Genomic DNA, 22339 nt, shown 5'->3' on the forward strand with positions numbered 1-22339 from the left:
TGGTCAAGTCATCTTTCACAACCTGGCTGAGGTCCCACATCCTCTTTGAAGCATTTTCTAACCACTCTATCTCACCTTCATTTGTCCTGCCCCAGTTACCTCAGCATTCTTAATATGCAGTGTGCAATTTAACAATTGATTCAAAGCTACCTTCTTTCATTTGCTGCTGTTTCATAGGTCCTAATCCCTCTTTCAGGCTGGTCTGAGTGCAGTGGTGTTTACGACTAATTGATCACAACCAGTTACAGATTCCTTTGTTCCTTCTCCATTCCCACTGCTTCACTTGACTAGTCGTAAAAAAAAAAAAAAAAAAAAAAAAAAAAAAGGGGGGGCTAATCCCTCTTCCATCAGATTTTGGCTCCAAACTTCAGAAACTGTAGATCCCAAAAGTATTTAATTAAATTACAAATAAGCAAATTAACTTGCAGGCTGAAAATAAAGAAGCAGGTTATTTGCTATGATCCTACCAAGATATAAATAAAGAAAGAACACAAGGCAGAAGTTAGATTCACATCTTGGCACACTTTTCATATTTTCCTACTTTTCATATCCATTTGGAAGTGTTCCTTTCAGGTGTTCACACATCGACCCAGCTTTGAGTAGCATGTCTAACTGAGTAGCCACGACAGTTATGTCAAAATCCGTTGCTGTATAAGCATTAAGTGGCTAGTCTGCCTAAAAGATTAACTTGGAAAATATATTAGTTGCAGGAGTGGCTGCCCAGCCAACTCTCCTGGCCCAGAAGTATAGATGTGTCTCATGTGTCTTCCACTTTTTGACTATACTTCACTTCTGGTGGTGCTGCACACTCAAAAATTCTACTTTTAGAGAATTTCCTTCCCATCGACTGGCTGCTGAGGGTCTCTGGCTTTTGTTACTGTTGGGCATCTTTCCCGTGGAATCCTTTTCCCTAATGTATTCAGATCCCCACAGACAAGCCAAACAAAATGATCCCGAGATCATTTGTCACTTCATCATTTGGCAATAATAATGTGTAAAACATGAGTCCCTTCTTCACAACTGTGAAAGTGAATTTATAAAGCATATGGTTTCTATTAGTTACTGCATCAGGTGCACACTCCAGTTTAAGGTTAGTAACATAAAAAATTAATATATTGCCTATTAAACCATTGATCATTTCTACCAAGCTGCTTGAACAAAATTTAAAAATATTATCATGTGCACTAACTTTGTCTAACTATAGTCACCTCCTGGCCATTATTTTTCCTTTGCATCATTTTCACCACTTATTTTCACTCTAATTTTGTTTGTTTGTCTTTCACATTTTTAGAAATTTAGTGCAGCAGATACCACAATCTGTATTAGTTTTCATTTGTTACTGTAACAAATTACTACACACTTGGTGGCTCAAAAATATATTCTTACACAATTCTGGAAGACTGTGGTTTGAAATAAATTTCACTGGGCCAAAATCTAGGGCTGCACTCTCTCTGCAGGCTCAAGGGAAGGATTCATTCCTTCACTCTTACAGCTTCTGGTTACTGCCAGCATTTCTTGGCTTCTAGCTGCATCGCTTCAATCTCTGCTTCCAGGGTCACATGGCTCCTCCTCCTACCCCGTAATATTTTCTATTTTCTCTATCTTTTTTGGCCTCATTAAGCCATTGGAGCAAGAAAAATTGTACATGAGCTCTCGTAAATATTTTAAAGGTAACATGTAGAATTCATATTGTGGGAGTATATTCAATCTGTAAAATATTGAATACAATAAAATAAGATAGAGTAACCCCAAATAAGGTAGTTGATGCTACAAATGGCACCAGATGTTTTCTCTCAATTTTGGACAAGTGGCCAGTGAACTTTAGTTGAAGGTAATGATTCTGACAGTTTAGACATTGGCTATTGACATCAGTTTTTATCACATATGAACAGTTATTTTTCATGGGTTGGTATTATAATTTCTGTCATATAGATGAGGAAACAGAGGTTCAAAGAGGTTAAGTAAATTGCCCAAGGTCACAGAACCCACAGCAAATTGCCCAAAGTTACACTGTGAATTTAGGATTTAAACCAAGCCTGTCTGATTCAACCTGTCTGATTCAACGGCAACATTGCGTGCATTTCCCATGTAAGCATCTAGAATATGCCAGGCACTGTACATCTTCCCTTAGGGTATCTCAGTTCATCCTCACAGTAACTGTTAATCCTTACAACTGCATGGAAACAGAAAGAACATATTTAAAAAAAAAAATACCCAAATTTTATTTCTGACCATGCCCTAGCTGTGTGAACTTAGGTGATTTATTTTACCTTTTATTCTAGATCATAATATAATAACAATATCCACTTTCCAGGTTTATCATAAAACTTTTATAGCATGTGAGAATGTGTTAGACTGTAGGCACTCAATAACCATTATTTTCCTTTCTGTGTCTCCATATTATGGATGACGAAACTGATGCTTAAGGGAGTCATTAATTTGCCCAAGTTCATCCAGTAAGTTTCCTGGTGGCAAGTTCAATGTTCTTTCCATTGCTCTAAGCCACATTTCTCTGAATCACATTTCTTTGTATCCAGTCAGCTAATCACATCAGAGCAATAAATTACAAATGCCATGCGGTTCACTATCCACCAATGTAAAGACTGTTTCCATATTTTCTTGAAGTCAGTTACTTTGAATGATAAGACACAATAAGCCGGACGTGGTAGCTCACGCCTATAATCCTAGCACTCTGAAAGGCCGAGGCAGGCGGATCACTTGAGGTCAGGAGTTCAAAACCAGCCTGAGCGAGACCCCCGTCTCTACTAAAAAAAATAGAAAGAAATTAATTGGCCAACTAAAAATATATATACAAAATATTATCCGGGCATGGTGGCACATGCCTGTAGTCCCAGCTACTCAGGAGACTGAGGCAGAAGGATCGCTTGAGCCCAGGAGTCTGAGGTTGCTGTGAGCTAGGCTGATGCCATGGCACTCACTCTAGCCTGGGCAACAAAGCAAGACTCTGTTTCAAAAAAAAAAAAAAAAAAAAAAAAAATGACACAATAAAGCAGGGATGTTTTTTCCTTATAAGTTCGTTTGTAATAATATGTCTTTATGATTTTTATCATAGCCATTATGTGTAACATCACACTTGATGCAGATGGATTTTCATCCAGAGTAACCTCCAGGGGTTTATTTAAAGAAAACAGTGAAAGGTTCCTGCAGAAGACCATGGTAGTAAATCAGGCACAGAGCTGCTCTGAGCATGTGATTCAGATACAGGTGAGGCCTCAGCGTCATCCCTTTTCACCTCAATTCTTAAAGAATAATGAATGGTAAAAGTCTGAAGTGGAAGCTTCTGAGTTAGAAAATGCTTGCCCTCCTGATGAAAGACTTTCTCATCTCACTCCATCAACCAGAACCATACTTCCTTTATGCTAACACTGGTGGTCACATTCTATCATTATATAAGTTAGTAGTGCTAAATTTTATTTGGGATTGTAACTAAAAGAGATGAAAATTAGATTCTTAGAGAAATCAAAGAAGCAATGCTTTCTTGAACACTTGACAGGGGGAACTGTCAGTTTAAAGATACTGAATAAATTTTATTTTGATATTTGCCTATTGGAGGAAAAACTTTATGCATTTTTAAGCCACTGAAAAAGATAATTCCAACTGTGGTTTCCACTATTAAAGTAAACATAGATGAAGTATAGTGGATTATGAGGTAAAAATTATTGGTTCTAATCTTATGTCATAATTACTCTAGTTCACATGGATTTTGAAAATATCCCAAGTAGGAAAAATGCTTTTCAGGAGAAAACCTCCATCAGGAAATTTGTTTTATAAATTACATGAATATTTCCCCTTAGAAACCACATAACAGTATTTAAAAGGGTAATTACTCAGGAAACCACTGTACAAAGAGCTATTTAAGTACTTTCCTAGAATATGGTTCTCAGAGTTTAAAGTGCAAAAGAATGCCAAAAAAACTTTTATAAGATACATATTCCAGGTCCCCAGCACCAGAAATCTAGGTCTGAAGGTCCAAGAAATATGCAGGTCTAAGGGCATCCAGATGTCTCTGATGTAGATGGATGGTACAGAGATCAGTCTTCAAGAAATGCTCTACTCCTCTTAAGAGTTGGAAAAACATAAAAGTTAATAGTTAGATGAATTAAAACCAATTGTTTAATTTATTGTCCAATTTGAAGGTTGCTTGTGAAGACTTTTTTGTTGTTAAGGTGCCAATTATAGATTCTTGAAAGAAAAAAAAAAGCTCGTTTCCATTCTCTCCCATCCTGTGCTAAGTAGTGGATCAAATTACATGTATAATTATACATACTGGGGAAGCAAAGAGAGCCAGGCTGTTTTTCTTTTTTTTAAAAAAAAAACACCTTGTTTACTATTTGCCATCAGTGCCAGTTAAAGTCCATCCTAGTCCTAAGGCTGCAGCCAGCTGGAGAAGCATCTCCTCGTAGTCAGGCAGCTGCCCTGTGAATAGAGTCCCCCTCATTCCCCCCTGCCAAGGGGCTCAAGACTTAGGGGTAGGTCCTGCGAATGGACTAAATAATACTAAAAATACCACTTCTCAGGAAAAGGCAGAATGTTAAGCTTATCATTTGAATAGACATGGTTTCTTCCTGACAAGAACTGGGAAGAGGTTTATGAGAAGATTGCTAGATGACTTTCTCAACCCTGTTTTGGCATTCTTACGTTTTCATTAGACAGAAAGCCTCAAAAACTGGAAGGGGCCATGTCTCCTGGAATACAGCAAATCCTCTGCGCGCGATACTAGAGGCAAAGTGGAGAAGTTGCACTTGTAGGTGGAGGGCTGGCTTTGATGACAACTGAGTGATACATGCATCATCTTGTATGAAAGGGGAGACACAGCTAGGGCCAAAAGTTGGGGAGCTTGCTTTAGGATATGGAAGTCACCTTTATTGGATTTTGTAGAGCAGTGAGGTTCTGTCTAAGGAAGGAAGTCCATTCTGGGCACCTTCCCTTCTAGGTCATAATTTTCTCTTCCAGAGATTTAGCAGGGACACCTAAGGACTCTTAAATCTTGGCAATAGAAATTAGAAGGATGTAGGGTACTGACATAGTAGTCTTGGGAGTGTTAAAACTGGAAATAACATCCAAACATTTACATTTACTTGCACATAAATAATGCGATTACTGATGAGTTTAACTAAGAATCGCCGTTTCAGATTTTTACTGGACTCAAGTCTGTCTCCTAAAGTTCCTTGCATTAGAGAGGCTAAAAACAGAAATCAGGACAGAAGAGAAGAAGCAATAATCTTGGCCATTCAAAACAAGGATATTCTATATAATTGAGAGCTGTGTTCTTAATTATAGACGCATTTGTGTTCATTTTATTGTTTTTAAGCTGCTGAGCCCTAATACATTTTGTGTGTGTATTTAGGAGCCCTCTGATGTTGTCAACCCTTTGGATTTACGTGTGAACATCAGCCTGGAAAGCCCTGGCACTAGTCCTGCCCTGGAAGCCTATTCTGAGACTGCCAAGGTCTTCAGTGTAAGTGCAGCTTGCCCTTCCTGGCTTTAGGCTAACAAAGTTTCACAGTCACTGTAGTAGTGTTTGAAAGATACTTAGGACATAGCCTTTAAATTCTTAATTTTGAAAATGAAATACAATTCCACATGTGTTCAGTTCACTGGCCATTTAGTTCCACAAAGATAGAGAATTTTGTCTTTCTGGTTCACTGCTCTATTTCCAGCCCCTAGAGCAGTGGCTGGCCCGCCATAGGTGTTCAATAAATATTTGCTGAAGAAATAAATAAAAATAAAGCACACAGTTTGTGTTCACCACCCACTTAAAAAATAAAATATTACCAATACCTATGAAGCTCTGCATGTCACTCCCCCATCACATCCACTTTCACCTGGATCACCCAGGCAAATCATTATCTTGAATTTTGTGTTTATTGATGATTTACTTTGTGGTTTTGCTCAACACGTATATTCCTAAAACATTGTATGGTTTTGCACTTTATGTAAATGGAATTGTACTGTATGTATTCTTCTGAAATTTGCTTTTTCAACCCAAGAGCAAATGTATGGATCTCTTTTTCTTTTTTGTAGATTCCTTTCCATAAAGACTGTGGTGATGATGGACTTTGCATCTCTGATCTAGTCCTAAATGTCCAACAGCTGCCAGCAGCTCAGTGAGTTTTACCTTAAAGCTCAGTGTAAAATACAGAAATAAAAGAGATACTAGATTATTTTATTCAAATGAATGTTTATGGAGTTTTTTTATACAAAGGAAACATTCATAAATAGTAAAGCCCTTTAAAAACTAAATTTCAATTTCTATTCATACATACACATGGGAGTAAAACAATAAGAAATAAAATGATCTGCATTTGAATGGTTTCTTTTCCTCTAATGTAGTAGAAATTAAGGAGAATATCCAAAAGCATTTACTTATTTATTGTTAGTATCATTTTAAAGATAGTTTATTATTGAGCAATTTTCTTAGTATTCTAAAGAAATCTAAAGAATATACTTTTAACATGAGTGACAGTTTTAAATACTGGCCTTTTTAAAAAAAAATCGTAATGTCTTTCTTCTTTCTTTTTACTTTTAACAGGGAACAACCGTTTATTGTCAGCAACCAAAACAAAAGGTTAACATTTTTAGTAACAGTGAAAAACAAAAAGGAAAGTGCATACAACACTGCAATTGTTGTTGACTTTTCAGACAACTTGTTTTTTGCTTCATTTTCTATGCCGGTATGTTATGACACCCTGAACTTAATACCGTTGCATTTCATACTTGTTATCAATCACTGTCTTCTCCACATCCTCTAAGTTATTGAAGAAGCACCTTAACCCTCAGCATGATCCATCCTAACTCTGTGGCTTCCGACGAGTTAACCACATGAGAACATAGTCTGGCTCTGTATCTACACCAATTCTTCTTCACAGCTTGGGTCAGTTTTTCCTCTATCCTGAGACCTGGCAGCAGTATCTAGACACTCCCGTAAGCCTTCTCGAGCCATCAGTGTGATGAGGCTGTCATGGTCCAGGCTGATGCTGTGCACTTGCTCTGAGACATTTGAGTTCCAAAGCTTAGTCCCAGCTTTGCAACCACAGGTCTTGCTACTGCCAAGTTGATGCATTCCAGCAAAGCCAATTAATCATGCTGACTTGATCACTATACCAGGAACACACTTGACCACGAGTGCCCCCTGGTCCCTTCTCTCTCATCGCCAAGCGATGAAGAGAAAAAGGAGAAAAGGAAAAGCTGAGGTTTTCCAAAAGATTAAACAATGGTTTCATGTAGTTTAAAGGTAATATGTTAATATGAACTTAAAAGATTTAGAGTTCTAAACTTATCCTGACTTTTGGTGTTTAAATGTCCTATGCCAAATGGCAACTACTTAAAGTGGAAAAAAGAAAAAAGAAATGGAAGAAAACTAAAAAAGATCCTTTAAATTATTTAAAATATTAACACCAACATATGATTTTGTTTCCTTCTCTCAAAAATGCAAGTTTAAAATATATTGAGAGAAAGGTATTCCTAAAAATAGCATTTCTAAATATTAGTTTAAAGCTTCTAAGATATAAAAGCTATGATTTCCTTCTGGGAAAAACTTCTAGTATTTAATCTCTTTTTTTTGGCTTGTTGGGTGTCCTGGTTATTTTTATTGTTAGCAATAAAAACAGCATATTATAGCCAGGCGCGGTGGCTCACACCTGTAATCCTAGCACTCTGGGAGGCCGAGGCAGGTGGATCACTCGAGGTCAGGAGTTTGAAACCAGCCTGAGCAGGAGCGAGATCCTGTCTCTACTATAAATAGAAAGAAATTAATTGGCCAACTAATATATATAGAAAAAATTAGCTGGGCATGGTGGTGCATGCCTGTAGTCCCAGCTACTCAGGAGGCTGAGGCAGGAGGATTGCTTGAGCCCAGGAGTTTGAGGTTGCTGTGAGCCAGGCTGACGCCACGGCACTCACTCTAGCCTGGGCAACAAAGCTAGACTCTGTCTCAAAACAAAACAAAACAAAAAAAAGAACAGCATATTAGCCACCTGGACAGTAGATTTCAAGTCTTGAAGGCTAATAAACCATTTCAATGTGAACCAACCTTACTGCTTAAATGTCTCTGTACCTCTTTCACCATGTGCACAAGCGCACGCATGCGCACACACACATACACCACACACACACGTGTTGTATGGTAATTGATTTCTGTTGTTTCCTTGGTCTTGTTTTAGGTTGATGGGACAGAAGTAACATGCCAGGTTGCTTCATCTCAGAAGTCTGTTACCTGTGACGTAGGCTACCCTGCTTTAAATACGCAACAGCAGGTATGACTTGTATTTATCCTCAAATCCATGTGAGCCCCTCCTCAGCACTCGTGTTAATTTACCAACACAACATATCCTCTTTGTTAGATATCGTCATGTGATGGGCATGACAAAATAACTGGCTACATACTTAGAGGAACTTTTAATATCTGAAGTTTTTCTTTAAATTATTAATAAAAGTGGGATTTCCCCCATATGATTCATTCCAAATAGCACACATACCATAGAAAGTTCTTTTTGTCTGAATATATTGACCAACATTGGTCAAAATGCTGTACACAGAGTCACAGAGATCATTTGTTTCACGTCAGCACAAAGCTTTCAAATTCAGACAAGTGTATGTGCCTGGATGACTTATATGTGTCAGTTGAAAGTTAAGCTTTCCTAATTCTAAAGTGATGTATGCTAAAGCAAGGTGGAAAAATAAATAATGATATTCTACAAATTTGAAAGCTAAAGTACATAAAATTCAGAATCAAATTGGAGTGAGTTTACTTTTATGGAAAATGTGGGGTGTTTTTCATGTTGGCCCCTGAGTATGAAGCATCATAAATTGATAAATTTTAATTTTATATATAGGTGACTTTTACTATTAACTTCGACTTCAATCTTCAAAACCTTCAAAATCAGGCATCTCTCAGTTTCCAAGCCTTAAGGTAAAACATAATGAAGTCATGAATTGATGATGGATGGCTTTTATAATATTTTTCTTTAAGTAATTTCCTAATGCTTGTCTCAATAGTGAAAGCCAAGAAGAAAACAAGGCAGATAATTTGGTCAAGCTCAAAGTTCCTCTTTTGTATGATGCTGAAATTCACTTAACAAGGTAGGTGAAGCAATGGAGACCTTATTACCATTGACACTACTCCAAGTTTAGAACACATTTTGCTCGTGACTAAAGAAGTTCTCTATGTACGTTCTATATGTACGTTCTTAACTAAAGAATTTGAATTAAAATGTTTCCCCTTTGTCAACTAAAACAGGAATCTGCAGATAGATTGGTCTCTAGGAAAACCTTGAGTGATTTTAGGTTTATTGACTGAGAGAAGCACCAGAAAGGCAGAGAAATAACCCTTTTGCCACATGTAATGGGCACATTCCTCTGCAGGCCCTCAGGGGAGCTATTAATACAAACCTCCCCAAGATGTTCAAACAGGACGCTCAAGGGTCCTGAAAGTTGCTGGCACTTTTTTCTCATTGCCCAATTCCTACTGTACATCAGATCTCAAGCAGTATCCCCCGTTCCTGGAAACTGATGCCCTAAGCACAATGCTTTGCACATAGTAGGTCCACAGAAAATATTGGATTTAGTCACAGTTTGAATGTTTAGATCTAGTCTAGTTTCTGCATAAAGAATTTCCTAACAAAACAAATTGGGGTTTTCTTCCAAGCGGGAGTAAATGAGAGGTTTTCCGAAGGAGGTCACCCATCAAGAAATGCTTTCTTCCCTTACTTTGCCTGCCCAAAACAAGTGAACTTGAGAGCAGTTGTCAAAATGGTACTGGCTGAGACCAGCTATCTTGAATTGTTCAGAGAAACAGGTGTCTTGGGAAGTGGGTAACATACACGTACTATGGGTACTAAGGGTTGTTATTGTCTTAATTCACACTTAGAAGTGAAGCAAGCTCATGACACAAACACATTGGAGCACAGCTATGCAGGTGCATGGGCCACCAGAGATGCCCACCGCCAAGTCGGGGGACCAGAGTTCTCTACCTGGTGAAACACTGAGGCAGCTTCCCAGCATGGATTAATGGCCCCTGAAAAATATGCTGCAGTGTTTTCCCAAGAAGTCCATGGCAGCAGGTTTTTCCAACTTCTACTACATCTCCCTAGCCCCTAAAAAGCATGAAATTTGTAGATCATCCAAGAAAGATCTCTGAGCAAAAACAAAAAGGAAAATATGTCATCATGTCTAGAGCTTAAGACACATGAGCAGAGATGAAAAGAATGCTTCTGTATTAAGTGAGTTACAAACAGTAAAGAAGAAGCAAAAGACAGTCCAAGTCATTCATCTCTGAAAAATTCATCAGTAACTGAAGACTTTAAAGGACCGTCACTTGTTAAAATAAGTAACTGAAAACAAATGCAACCAAAGAGATTGATACTGCCACATTATCTGGATTTTTTTTCTTCTTACTTACATTGATTCTTTTTTGTCCTCTAAATACTTTTTGTATATGCAGCCTTAAATCATTCCACTTTCCCACCATGGCCAGTTTTTTTAGGGGTGTGTGTGTGTGTGTGTGTGTGTGTGTTTAGACATAGGGTATCATTCCATCGTCCAGGTTGAAATGCAGTGGCGTCATCATAGCTCACTGCAGCCTTCAACTCCTGGGTTGAAGCGATCCTCCTGCCTCAGCTTCCCAAGTAGCTAGGACTACAGGTGCGTGGCACTATGCCTGGCTAAATATTTTTTATTATTTTTGAAATGAGGTCTCTCAATGTTGCCCAGGCTGGTCTCAAACTCCTGGCCTCAAATGATCCTCCCGCCTCAATCTCCCAAAGGGCTGGGACTACCAGCATGAATTACCACACCTGGCATTTTTCAGATATTTTAACAGGAAATAAGATTGAAATGGGACTTCACTTTTACTAATTAATATCTTAGCTATGTATTTTTGTGATGGTAACTTGGATTCTAACATATGCTGATAGTCCTTAAAATATATGATATAGTTAAAACATTTAACATGAAGAATTATAAAGTACAAAAGCTAAAATGGCTCTTAATCCTACTATCTAGAAAATCCAAACATTGCAGAAAGATACACAATGAGAGGTGAGGTCATCCCTCCCTTCCTTCCCTTGTTCCACTCCCTACAGGAGACTAAGACTGTTTTCAGAATACCTTCCAGATACAGGGTTTGCTTTTCTACCAGGCTGTGTGCATATAACACACACACACATATACATACACATACGTGTCCACACACTTTCTATTTGTCCAGAAGGAACCATAAAACACTCTTCTGTATCTTGCTTTTTATGTAATCTTAGAGAAGTTTTCATATCAGGACACATAGATCTAACTTATATTATGCTAGTCCTGGCTGGATCATAATTTATGTAGCCAATCCAATATTAATGAAATATGTGGGTTTTTTGCATTTTTATTTCGTGTTTAATCATATAAGCAGTGCTGCAAAAAAATATATTTTTTTAATAGACATCTTTGCAAACTTTTGAAAAAACTTCCTACCCATTTATTGAGTGTAACCCTTAGCAACAACTTTGATACTACATAACTGTGAAGCTATATTGTACAAATATTATGGGTGAGAAATAGTTAAATAGTATTATTTCTTCAAGATCCACCCCCCCAGCATAGCTAACTGCTACCACAAATATATTGATGACCACTTAAGTAACTTAAAGAACACTTAAGTAACAAATGGCAAAATATCAGATCTCTTTAAGATGCAAAAGCAGAACATACTAATTTAGAAACTGGTCCTTTTTAGGAGCTTGCACAAAGATCATCTGGAAAGCAAAGGAAATAATTCATGCACATATACCAAGCGTTCTGTTTCAAGACTAGTCAGTATTCCCATTTTCCACATAAGGCTGACAAATCATTGTTTCCTCTCATATATAAACTTGACAAATACCACATCTATTCAAATCTCCCTATGACATAGTTTCCTTTAGAGAATTTGGAAAAAAATTTCAAGGCATAAAAGAGAAAGATGAGAGGGCCAGGCGTGGTGGCTCACGCCTGTAATCCTAGCACTATGGGAGGCCGAGGCGGGCGGATTGCTCAAGGTCAGGAGTTCGAAACCAGCCTGAGCGAGACCCCGTCTCTACCAAAAAAAAATAGAAATAAATTAATTGACCAACTAAAAATATATATACAAAAAATTAGCCGGGCATGGTGGCGCATGCCTGTAGTCCCAGCTACTCGGGAGGCTGAGGCAGTAGGATCGCTGAGCCCCGGAGATTGAGGTTGCTGTGAGCCAGGCTAATGCCATGGCACTCACTCTAGCCTGGGCAACAAAGTGAGACTCTGTCTCAAAAAAAAAAAAAAAAAAGATGAGGTTTTAGTAAAGAAAACAACAAATTCTCTCTCAGAAAATGTGTAGCTCAGTTTTTTAAAGAAATAAAATCAATATCCTATAATTAAGATAAATTGTCCAGTGGGAATAAATGAAAAAAATGTACATAGAGCTTCTCAGACTCCATTCTCACTACTTGCCCCTTAATCCCCACCCAAAGAAGCTACCCCGGTTGGAATCCCACCTCAGAGCACCAGAAATGAGTGAGGAGAAGTGAGGTCTCCAGTTTCATTCTAGTCTGAGTGGTCCTGTGGGGGGTCTTCTGACCTAGTCATCGCTTTGCTTGCAGATCTTAGTTGGCAATCCCAAGCAAAAGGGCCAGGATCAGTCCAAAGCCTTTAGGTCTGGTCTAATAAAACTTCTGGGTCAACCATCTTAAAAGTGGTCTCTAGTGGTGGAAACAGATTGACCAACCCCAATTCAGACCTAAACTATTTGAGTTGGTTTGGAACTAGAGAAGGATAGGAAGAAGGAATTTAAAAAAATAAAAGGTATACCATATTTCACAGACATCCAGTAGGATGTACTAGCAGGAGCTAGTACCCAGTACTTTTATCATGGTATTTCAGCCACACAAAGTGGAAAACCCTTGGCTTATAAGCCCATTCATCTGGCCAGCACAGGCTAAGAGTCCACTATATTGACACACCAGTCAATATAACAGCATTCTTGAGAAGAGTTCTACTATCAGTTCTAAAGTAATACTTTTGTACTTATTTTAGAAATTTGACAACTGATAAACCTATAATGTACAGACTCTCAGCAGAAAGCCCATGAAGGGATTGTTTTGGAAGGAATTTATGTTAGTATTTGAAACATACATTGGATCATAAGCCATTAACAAGCATTTATTTTCATTTAGTGCTTTTGTAACTAAAATTAAAATTTACTTATAAGCTATAAGATACTTAAATAAAAGAAATATTAAGCTCTGAGAACAACAGTAAAACTAAAATATCTGGCTTTACGACCATTATCCAACAGATCCACCGACATAAATTTTTATGAAGTCTCCTCGGATGGGAAGGTTCCTTCTATTGTGCATAATTTTGAAGATATTGGTCCAAAATTCATCTTCTCCCTTAAGGTGGGTAAGCCTGTCATAAGAGTGACAAATCCAGGAGAAAGGGGGAAGAAAAGAAATGAGTTTGGGAAGAGAATAATAAAGTAAAAGGAAATTGGAATACACCAATGATTCTCAAAGTTTCACCACCTGGAGCAATTGTTAAAACACAGCTTACAGGGACTTCATTCCCAGAGTTTCTGATTCAGTAGGTCTGGGATGGGTCTATAAATTTGCATTTCTGACAAGTTCTCCAGTGATGCTTCTGTGTTGGTTCAGGTGCCACAGTGTGAGAACCACTAGGATAGATCATAGATTTGTAAACAACTGGATTTGTGCGTAGTTATGTGTCCTGGGTAAGGGATAATTGATATATTTTAAAGGCAAACGTTCAACATCAATCAACAGAGCATTACTATAGTGGTATGGCTATGGGTAAATGTGTTTGGAATATAATTATTATGCCAATTTAAACTTGGATACCATTTCTGTTTGATAAGTTTACTGTTTGTATACCAATATGGGGTTTGTACACTCATACTAGGTAGTATCTAAAAATATCTTTGAATCAAATTCTATTGGGTATTAGTAAGCAGTTATTAATCTAAAGATGATTGGTTACATAAAGGGAAATTAATTTGTGAAAGAATGAATATTCTGTAATATAATAAAGTTACAGAACTTCGGAAAGTAAAAAGAATTCATCTACCACTCTAGGCCAATACCATTTTATTTTTGTACATTTTTACTAGTTCATTACAAGGTTACAGTTTTGTGATTAAAAAAAATCTTTAAAAGTATTTTGATTTGTGATCCAGATACTAGAATTTATAAAATGTGAATGGTATTTGGCAACTATGTTCTTTCAATCAATTTGTAGTAGTAATAAAATATCATTCATAGTGTATTAAGTATCAGCCATTGTAGCAAGCACTTTATGTACATTATCCCCATTTAATTCCCAAGTCAGTTATGAGGTTAGGTCTACTACTATTCCTAGGGATGTTATTTAAAATGTTTAACAACCAGTAGAGTATGAGAACTGCCAATTAGAATGGAAACCCCACCATTGAGAACAGATACTGTATCAGTACCCTGCATCAGCGCATAATCTGCTGAATTTCTCATTATCTTTATTTTACAAATGAAAAAAAAGCATAGAGAGGTCAAATTCCTTGCCCAAGCCACACTGCTTGCCAGCAGTAGAGTGGGACCCCACTTCCTGGCAGCCCAACTCCACAGATGGTGCTTTTATCCATTTATGCCACATCTCTCAAGTCACAAATTATTTACCCATTGAAGTTGTAGATGTTAAGTTTTTTCCATTAAGAGGTGAGACAGAAAGACCCAAATATGCCTATAAAGTGATCAGTCACCTTCATATAGACTCAAGCTTACCACTTTATAGTTGCCCTTCCTCAACACAAGGGTTACTGATGGCTTTCCTTGCATCTTGTACATCCTGTAGCAATACCAGCATGTTTTAATCCCTATGTAGGTAACAACGGGAAGTGTTCCAGTAAGCATGGCATCTGTAATCATCCACATCCCCCAGTACACCAAAGAGAAGAATCCACTGATGTACGTGACTGCGGTGCACACAGACCAGGTAAAGATACCAAAACTATCTATAAACACGTACACTTTCAAGATGAAAACACGTACACTTTCAAGATGAAAATAACCGATGAGGTTGGGGTGATTGTGTTGACATCTTACACATGTAAACAGAAAATAATCCCTATGCATCCTGCGTGCCAGTTGGCTAGCAGTTAATGTCATATTAGAAGCAGAATATTGTTACGAGAAAACAAGTATCTGAGTCTAGGGACTTACAGGTGGCAGAAATTATTCCAAAAGCCCCATTTGGGCCAGTTGAGGATCTGATTTTGATGGACCCTATTAAGAAAAAATTAGGAAATGAGAAGTTGAACCTATGGTGGGAGCATAGTAGGTCTGTGGCACAATTAGTAGCTGGTCTTCGTGCAGCCAGCCTGGACTTTCTCTTGGTAATACTCAACCCTGGCTGCTCATTTTAATCACCCAGCTTGCTTTTTAAATAAGAGTGATGCCCAGATCCACCCTAGGCAATTAACTCAGAATCTCTAGAGATAAGACTCTAACACTGGTGTTTTTTTTTAAAAGCTCTCCATGTGGTTCTACCATGCAACCTGAACTGGGAAGTACTACTCTAGTCAAGTCCTTTGACATTGGCTCACGCTTAGCCCAGCACTTAGCTGGCTCTACAGTCATGTTATTCCTGTAGTGTGCATAAGGGACTATAGGAAATCAGAATCCTAAAATGTTCCACAGAAAACAACCCCAAATTAAATCAGTCTATTGCTATTGCAAATTTGCCTTAGCACATATGGGCTACCTTTTTTTTTTTTTTTCTTTTTTTCTGAGACAGAGTCTCATTCTGTTGCCCCAGGTAGAGTGCAGTAGTGTCATCATAGCTATAACCTCTTCTTATCTCAGCTTCCCAAGTAGCTGGGACTACAGGCACATGCCACCACGCCTAGCTAATTTCTTCTATTTTTAGAAGAGACAGGTCTCGCTCTTGTCCAGGCTAGTCTGGAACTCATGACCTAAAGCAATCCTCCTGCTTCAGCTTCCCAGAGTGCTAGGATTACAGGCATGAGTCACTGAGTCTGGCCACATATGGGCTATTCTTACAGCCCACCTCATTGAATCACATCAGGAGGATTTGAATACCTCACAGTTTACCTTAGTGGTTACAAGGAGTGTGGCCAGGTCAGCGCAGTTGAAAGAAGCCTAACGGCCACTCTCTTACTCTAACATGTGACAGTAGGATTTCCTAACATGTTAAAAGGAATAGCAGAAACCTTTTTGCTTCTTAAATCTGATTGGGTATTCTTCTTTGTAGGCTGGTGACATCAGTTGTAATGCAGATATCAATCCACTGAAAATAGGACAAACTTCTTCTTCTGTATCCTTCAAGAGTGAAAATTTCTGGCACACAAAAGAATTGGTAAGGACAGATTAAGGTGTGAAAGTTCCCTTTATCAAGTCACTGTTTTACCTGGAATCAAAGCACTTCTCTTCTCCAGCCAGCTGATAGTACAGAGCTTTCTTATTTTGCCTTTGATGGCTTACATGAATCCAGAGTTAGAAAATACATGATCAAATATAGGTTATTACAATTATTAGTTATGCCATTACTTATAAAATTCAAATTCCAGACTTCATGACATCAAAAGGACTCATGTGAAACTGTGTTTATGTCTTGTGCACTTTGGAAGCCATTGCAAAGAGCTCTAAAGGAACTGGATAAGCACTTCAAAATGGAAGCCCCTTAAAGCCCTTTTCCACATAATCACTGATGTCTTTTATTTAGCTGCTAAATATGCTACCCTTCTGTGTTTTAAAATATTTTATTATCTCCTGCTCCTGAGCTATGCACTCTTATTTGGGAAAGAGACTAGTCTAGCATCTAGCATGGTGCTTGGCAGATATTAAGTATTCACATAAGTAAGCATTTAGTAAGCAATAAACCCTAAACGAACCACAGCTCTTCCTGATGAACAGCATTGAAATTTTCTTGGTTTTCTTTTTATTGCACTTGTGTTATCTTGTGAAGGATAGGGAAAATAGGAAAATAAAATCTTGTTTCTTTTAATGTGCATTCATCCACAAAGAGATATATGTATGTTCTAACATAAATGGACCATGCTACCTTTTGGCCTTTGATGTAGGCCAGTATGTCACAGGTTTTTTAAAATAGGCTTTATTTTTTAGAGCAGTTTTAGGTTCACAGCAGGATTGAGTGGAAGGTACAGAAGTTTCCCATACACACCCTATATGGCCTTCCTTACTGTCAGAATCCTGCACCAAGGTGGTACATTTATTACAATTGATGGAACTACGTTGACACATCATTATCACCCAAAGTCCATAGTTTACATTAGGGATCACTCTTCTTGTTTTTAAAATCCACTGTTATGGTATCATACAGAGTATTTTCACTGCCCTAAAAATCCTCTGTTCTGTACTTTGCCTATTCATCCCTCCCTGTTCCCAACCCCTGAAACCACTGACCCTTTTACTGTCAACTTTTTATAAATCTAAAGAATCTATTTTTATCATTAGGTTTAATAACTAAATTGTAGCACATTTTATGTATGTGCAATAATTTATGTAACTAGTACATTGTTGCTAAGCGAGTTATTTATAGATTTTGGGGATTTTTTTAGGTTTTTATACTCCTAGAAATAGTAGTGTAATAAACAGGCTGGTGTATTTTGTTCCACACATTCCTGATTATCTCTTGAGGCTATCTATACAGGCAGGAAATAGTTGGGGCAAAGGGTGTGCCCTTTTCACATTTTAAGACATAGTCCCAAAATTCACTGAAGAAGGGTTATGATTACTAATAGCTCATGAGATTGCCTGTTTCCCTAGATCCTTCCCAGCACTGGGTTTTATCTGTCTTTGTAAAATGTTAGCATTTATTTTTAATGTCCATACTAATCTTCTCTCTCTTTTATTATTGACTCCCCCATAAGAACTGTAGAACTGCTTCCTGTAGTAATGTTACCTGCTGGCTGAAAGACCTTCACATGAAAGGAGAATACTTTGTTAATGTGTCTACCAGAATTTGGAATGGGACTTTTGCATCAGTAAGTTTCATTTATTGGATTTATCAATAGCTGGGAAACGTAAGACTTCACTGTCAAGTAGTTCTTCCCGTTTGACAAAATTAGTCTTCTGGCTAATGTCAGCAGTGCCCGAATAACCTAGAGCCATTTTACCCTGGAGGGCAGTACGTTTCCATCCCTCTCCAGTGCTCACCCAACCTGGCTATGCCTTTTACCCGGGACACTCGTGAAAGGGTCTGCTTCTGAGACTTCATGCCAACCTGCTCCACCTGTGCGAATGCTGTCATTGCCACCTCTGCTGTCCTGGGCTGCAGTGGGCGGCCTGTTTTGTCTCTATCCCCATCTTCCCATCTCCTCCACACACTCAAATCAAAATATCTGCCTCTGTCTCACTCCTTGAGCTCTCAGCTAATTGACTGGTCTCAAACCGCCCAGTAGATGAATCCAGCATAAAGATCCATCTCCCTATGTTGGAGCCAGGGGACCACTCTGCTCTACTGTTTTACACTTTCTCTGATGGAAAGAGCCCAGTGAGCACACTACTGTACAAATCATTTCAATCCCCACGAAATGTCTGAAGTGCCAAAACAATGTCAGTGTTGTTTTTCCATATAGCAAGTGTGAGTCTGCCATAGCGATACTTGCTTTCAGTGGGAATTTTGGTACCCAGAATTTCAGTCTGGCACCAAAACCATAGGAATAGACAGGCCTCTTTAAATCCGACTGCTTCAGTGGGCAGCCATTCCTTTTACCAACACTGGCTCTGATTGAGGTGGCAAAATAGAAATTAGTCTGAAACTTCCTGGGGGGCTCTGTAGGTCTCGCTGGATTTTTTTTTTTTTAAATAATAAATCAGTTGGTGCTTACAACCAGACTCTTCTGTTTTTATTTTGCCATTTCATGGTCCTTCCAATAAATTCCACTCCTTGCTACAGAGTTTTTGTGTGAGATTAGAGAACTGAGCTACTTCCACACTTGTCCTTGGAGTCAAAATATAAGCAATATTCTTGGTGAAAGGCATAGTAAAAAAAGAAAAAGTAACAGTGAAAGGCTAGGAAAAAAATGCAGAATTGTGAAAGTGGGGAAGTGAGGAGTTGGGTTTTATTTTTGCTTGATTGCTTTCATTTTGTTTTCTTGTTAGTTGCATTTGTTTCCCAGCATCAGGACAATTCTAAATCCTATGCTACATGAAGCAAGCTCTTAGTTGTACCACCTTCCCAGCTGCTGCAGTGTGGCGCTCAGTTTTACCGACTGGTTCTTGGCTCCTTGGATTTGAGGAACAAATGTTTTCATAGCAAACTTTGCCAGCTGGGAAGGAATGAACAGTGACTGTTGCACATCAAAATGCAATCACCCCAGCTCTGCAAAATACATTTGGATTTTCTTGAGTTTGTTTAAAGCTACATCATTTCAACTGTGAGATTTTTTTTTAAAGTACCTTCCCAGTGGTCTTCAGAAGCAGCAGTTTCATTTCTGGGAGCAAACTTGTTAGGAAGTGTATTATTTGTGCTGTTGCACATGGTTATATTGGTCACACTGAGAAACCACCCTTGAGAGTTGTTGCATGTCAAGTCCTACATGTCTTCCTCCTTCATGAAAGGCCAAATGTTTATCTCCACCTTATTTTCAGCTACTTCAACAGCAAAGTGGATATTTCTCAGACCACCTAGGAGATCCAGTCTGAAATATGGTTCTCATTTCCTGTATTAGAAGTCATTAATGTACTGCCTTTTGTAGCCACCCTTTTTCTGATGTAGCCCAAGTCAATTTAACATTTCAAGTAATTTCACCATGAAGTGATTGCTCAGGCCTCCAAATTGATGTCAGTGTATGGCTGCCATTTGTGAGGCAAAACCTTGATGAATGCTAGCAGGTATGTTTCTTCACTCTCCCCATGTGTGGTATACCTTCCTCTACCTATTACCCCTGCAGGGTATCGTGTACCTGTGAGAAGGGTCTTATCTGGGAGTGTTGTAAGAAAAATTCTTTCATCTTTGATTTCCAGGGACTATGAAGCCAGCATTCACTTAACTGCCACTTGTTTTTTAAACTTACGCCATTATCAATACTCTTACTGTTCCCCCAATAACATGTTTAAGAGATTGGCAATCAGAGTTAACCTCTGATACAATCTTCTATCTTGAGAAAATTAAGAGTAACCAGAGACTGAGCCCCAGTGGAAAAGAAATAAATTGCTCACTTTTTGGAAATACATTCTCCCTTTCTGGCACCTAGATGTAGTTTAGCAAATTACCTCATGGAGTATGTTGAGTTGTGTGCCCTAGTAACCAGAAAAACTGAGCCCTAGCAATCAGAGCATATAAAAGTAGCTCTAAAATCTGAGCATTGTATTCTATTTCACAGTATGCATCAGGCCCAATATCTGCATTATAGATAATACAAAAACAATGAAAAATACACATCAATAACATTTCCATTGAAAAAGGTTCTTTTTATGTAACTAGATCAACTAGATGGAGGAATGGATATAAAATTATTTCATATTAGGTTAATGATAACATCAGCATAAAATATATGTCTTTCCTATATGCTTGCCCCAAACCAGTGTTATTTGACAGAAACACTTAAAATTAGGAAATCTGAAATTATTACTGATATGACACAACATGCCAAAAAGTTCAGGGTGTCTGCTGCTGACATGCATGGTCAAGTCCAAGTACATTTTTAAACAGTATTATTTTACACACATGTACCCAGAAGGAAAATTCTCTTCCCTTTTAAATGTTGGTTTTCCATTTCGTTATGACTTATTCAGGCAAGTATATAAAAATACCGAGTTTGCAATTTTCTTTCATGTCACGGACTTCATTATGAAGTTTTACAAAGTCTGAACTATGATCTTTCCCAATTAAAAACATTCGCTTTTAAGCCCTTGTTTTTCAACTCTATTTTCAAGTTCAAATCCCACCAGGGAGATATTTTAACCCGCTGATGTCTGGATCCCATCCCAGAGATTTGGTTTGATTTGGGGTGGCAAGGCCTGGTCATCTACATGTTTTAAAAGTTCCCCAGGTCCTTCTGATGAGCAGTCACATTACATAGCACTGGTTTAAGCACACAAAAATTCTTGACTCTTCAGAGTTGGCATTTGCTCTTGTCACTTTCCACCAGGAAAAAAGTAAATTATAAACATGATAGGCTTTCTGCATTTTATTCTGCTATAATAAAATATATTCTTTATTCTTATGTTCCAGTCAACCTTCCAGACACTACAGCTGATGGCGGCTGCAGAAATCCACACCTATAACCCTCAGATATATGTAATTGAAGATAACACTGTCACGGTGAGTGCAGCACACCCTTCCTGGTGAGCATTAGTTAGAGTCTATGATAGGCATTCCATTGCTGAAAACTTGGAATAGTCATTCTTCTCATCTACATGTATCTAGAAGCATCTTACTGAAACTTTAAAAATCTGATGGTTATTATGTTAAACTTGAGGCAAGGGTTTGCTTGCTACTCACAAAGTTCAGTGATCTATGTCTTCCTCCATGCTGAATCCCCTTACCCTCCCCCCCACCCCTGTTGGCAAGCCTGGCTTTCCTAGAAGCAGTGATCCAATGAAAGGCACAACAAAAGGGATCCTCTCTTATCTGGGACTCCATGGTGTCTCTTCTCCACCCCTAAACTAGCACCACCAGTTCTTCCTTTCTCCTTATGCTTACACAAAACTGTCTAGATCTTAGGCTGCAAAGTCTACATCATGCTTATTTAAATCATAAATTATATTTTAGAGTATTTTTTAAAGAGAAGTGCTGCAGCATGCTTAATAAATAGGGTGTTTTTTTTTTTTACATAGTACTCTTTACAATTAGATACTGACACTATATGACATGCCCATTCATTAGGTCTTACATTCTAGAAAACTATAAATGCTCCCCTTCATAAAAAAAGCTTTTGCAAAGAAATGTGCTTTTATAGAAAACAAAGGCTCTCTGTTCCAAGAGCTGGCACAAGACAATTTTCCTTTGCGCTGAAACTCTGGTTAGAATATGCCATATTTAGATACAGTGGGATTTCCATGCCCAGCTAATCTGCTGGCAGAGCCCTGAGCATTTTCCTCCCAATGCTTGTATGAGGAGTTGGAAGCCAGTTCAAGACTGTGCCCCCAGGACCAGCTTGGCAGTTGGCCTTAGTCCGCTGCTGCAGCCTAAAGACTTAAAGAGGCAATGGCCCCCGTGAACTCTGGACCTCACTCAGTGCCTGAGAGTAGAGCTCACAGCACTGCTGCCCTACTCTTGTCCCAGGGAAAATGATTCCACACAATAGAGGAAGCTTTTCTGCTTCTGGTGTAGGAGCCTCAGT

General features: G+C 38.3%; 1 protein-coding gene across 2 annotated transcripts in view; it reads left to right on the forward strand.

The window, feature by feature from the left end:
- Positions 1-22339, forward strand: part of ITGA2 (integrin subunit alpha 2) — a 108920-nt gene that overhangs the window by 81190 nt on the left and 5391 nt on the right. For both annotated transcript variants that reach the window (XM_012740411.2, XM_076008018.1), the window contains exons 17-28: positions 3074-3225; positions 5369-5479; positions 6046-6128; positions 6554-6695; positions 8184-8276; positions 8856-8932; positions 9019-9102; positions 13316-13418; positions 14893-15003; positions 16282-16386; positions 17921-18034; positions 21229-21318. In XM_012740411.2, coding sequence (XP_012595865.1) covers positions 3074-3225; positions 5369-5479; positions 6046-6128; positions 6554-6695; positions 8184-8276; positions 8856-8932; positions 9019-9102; positions 13316-13418; positions 14893-15003; positions 16282-16386; positions 17921-18034; positions 21229-21318 — 1265 coding nt within the window. The remainder of the gene's footprint in view (positions 1-3073; positions 3226-5368; positions 5480-6045; positions 6129-6553; positions 6696-8183; positions 8277-8855; positions 8933-9018; positions 9103-13315; positions 13419-14892; positions 15004-16281; positions 16387-17920; positions 18035-21228; positions 21319-22339) is intronic.

This window comes from Microcebus murinus, chromosome 11 (genome assembly GCF_040939455.1).
Source record: "Microcebus murinus isolate Inina chromosome 11, M.murinus_Inina_mat1.0, whole genome shotgun sequence".
Lineage (NCBI taxonomy): Eukaryota > Metazoa > Chordata > Mammalia > Primates > Cheirogaleidae > Microcebus > Microcebus murinus.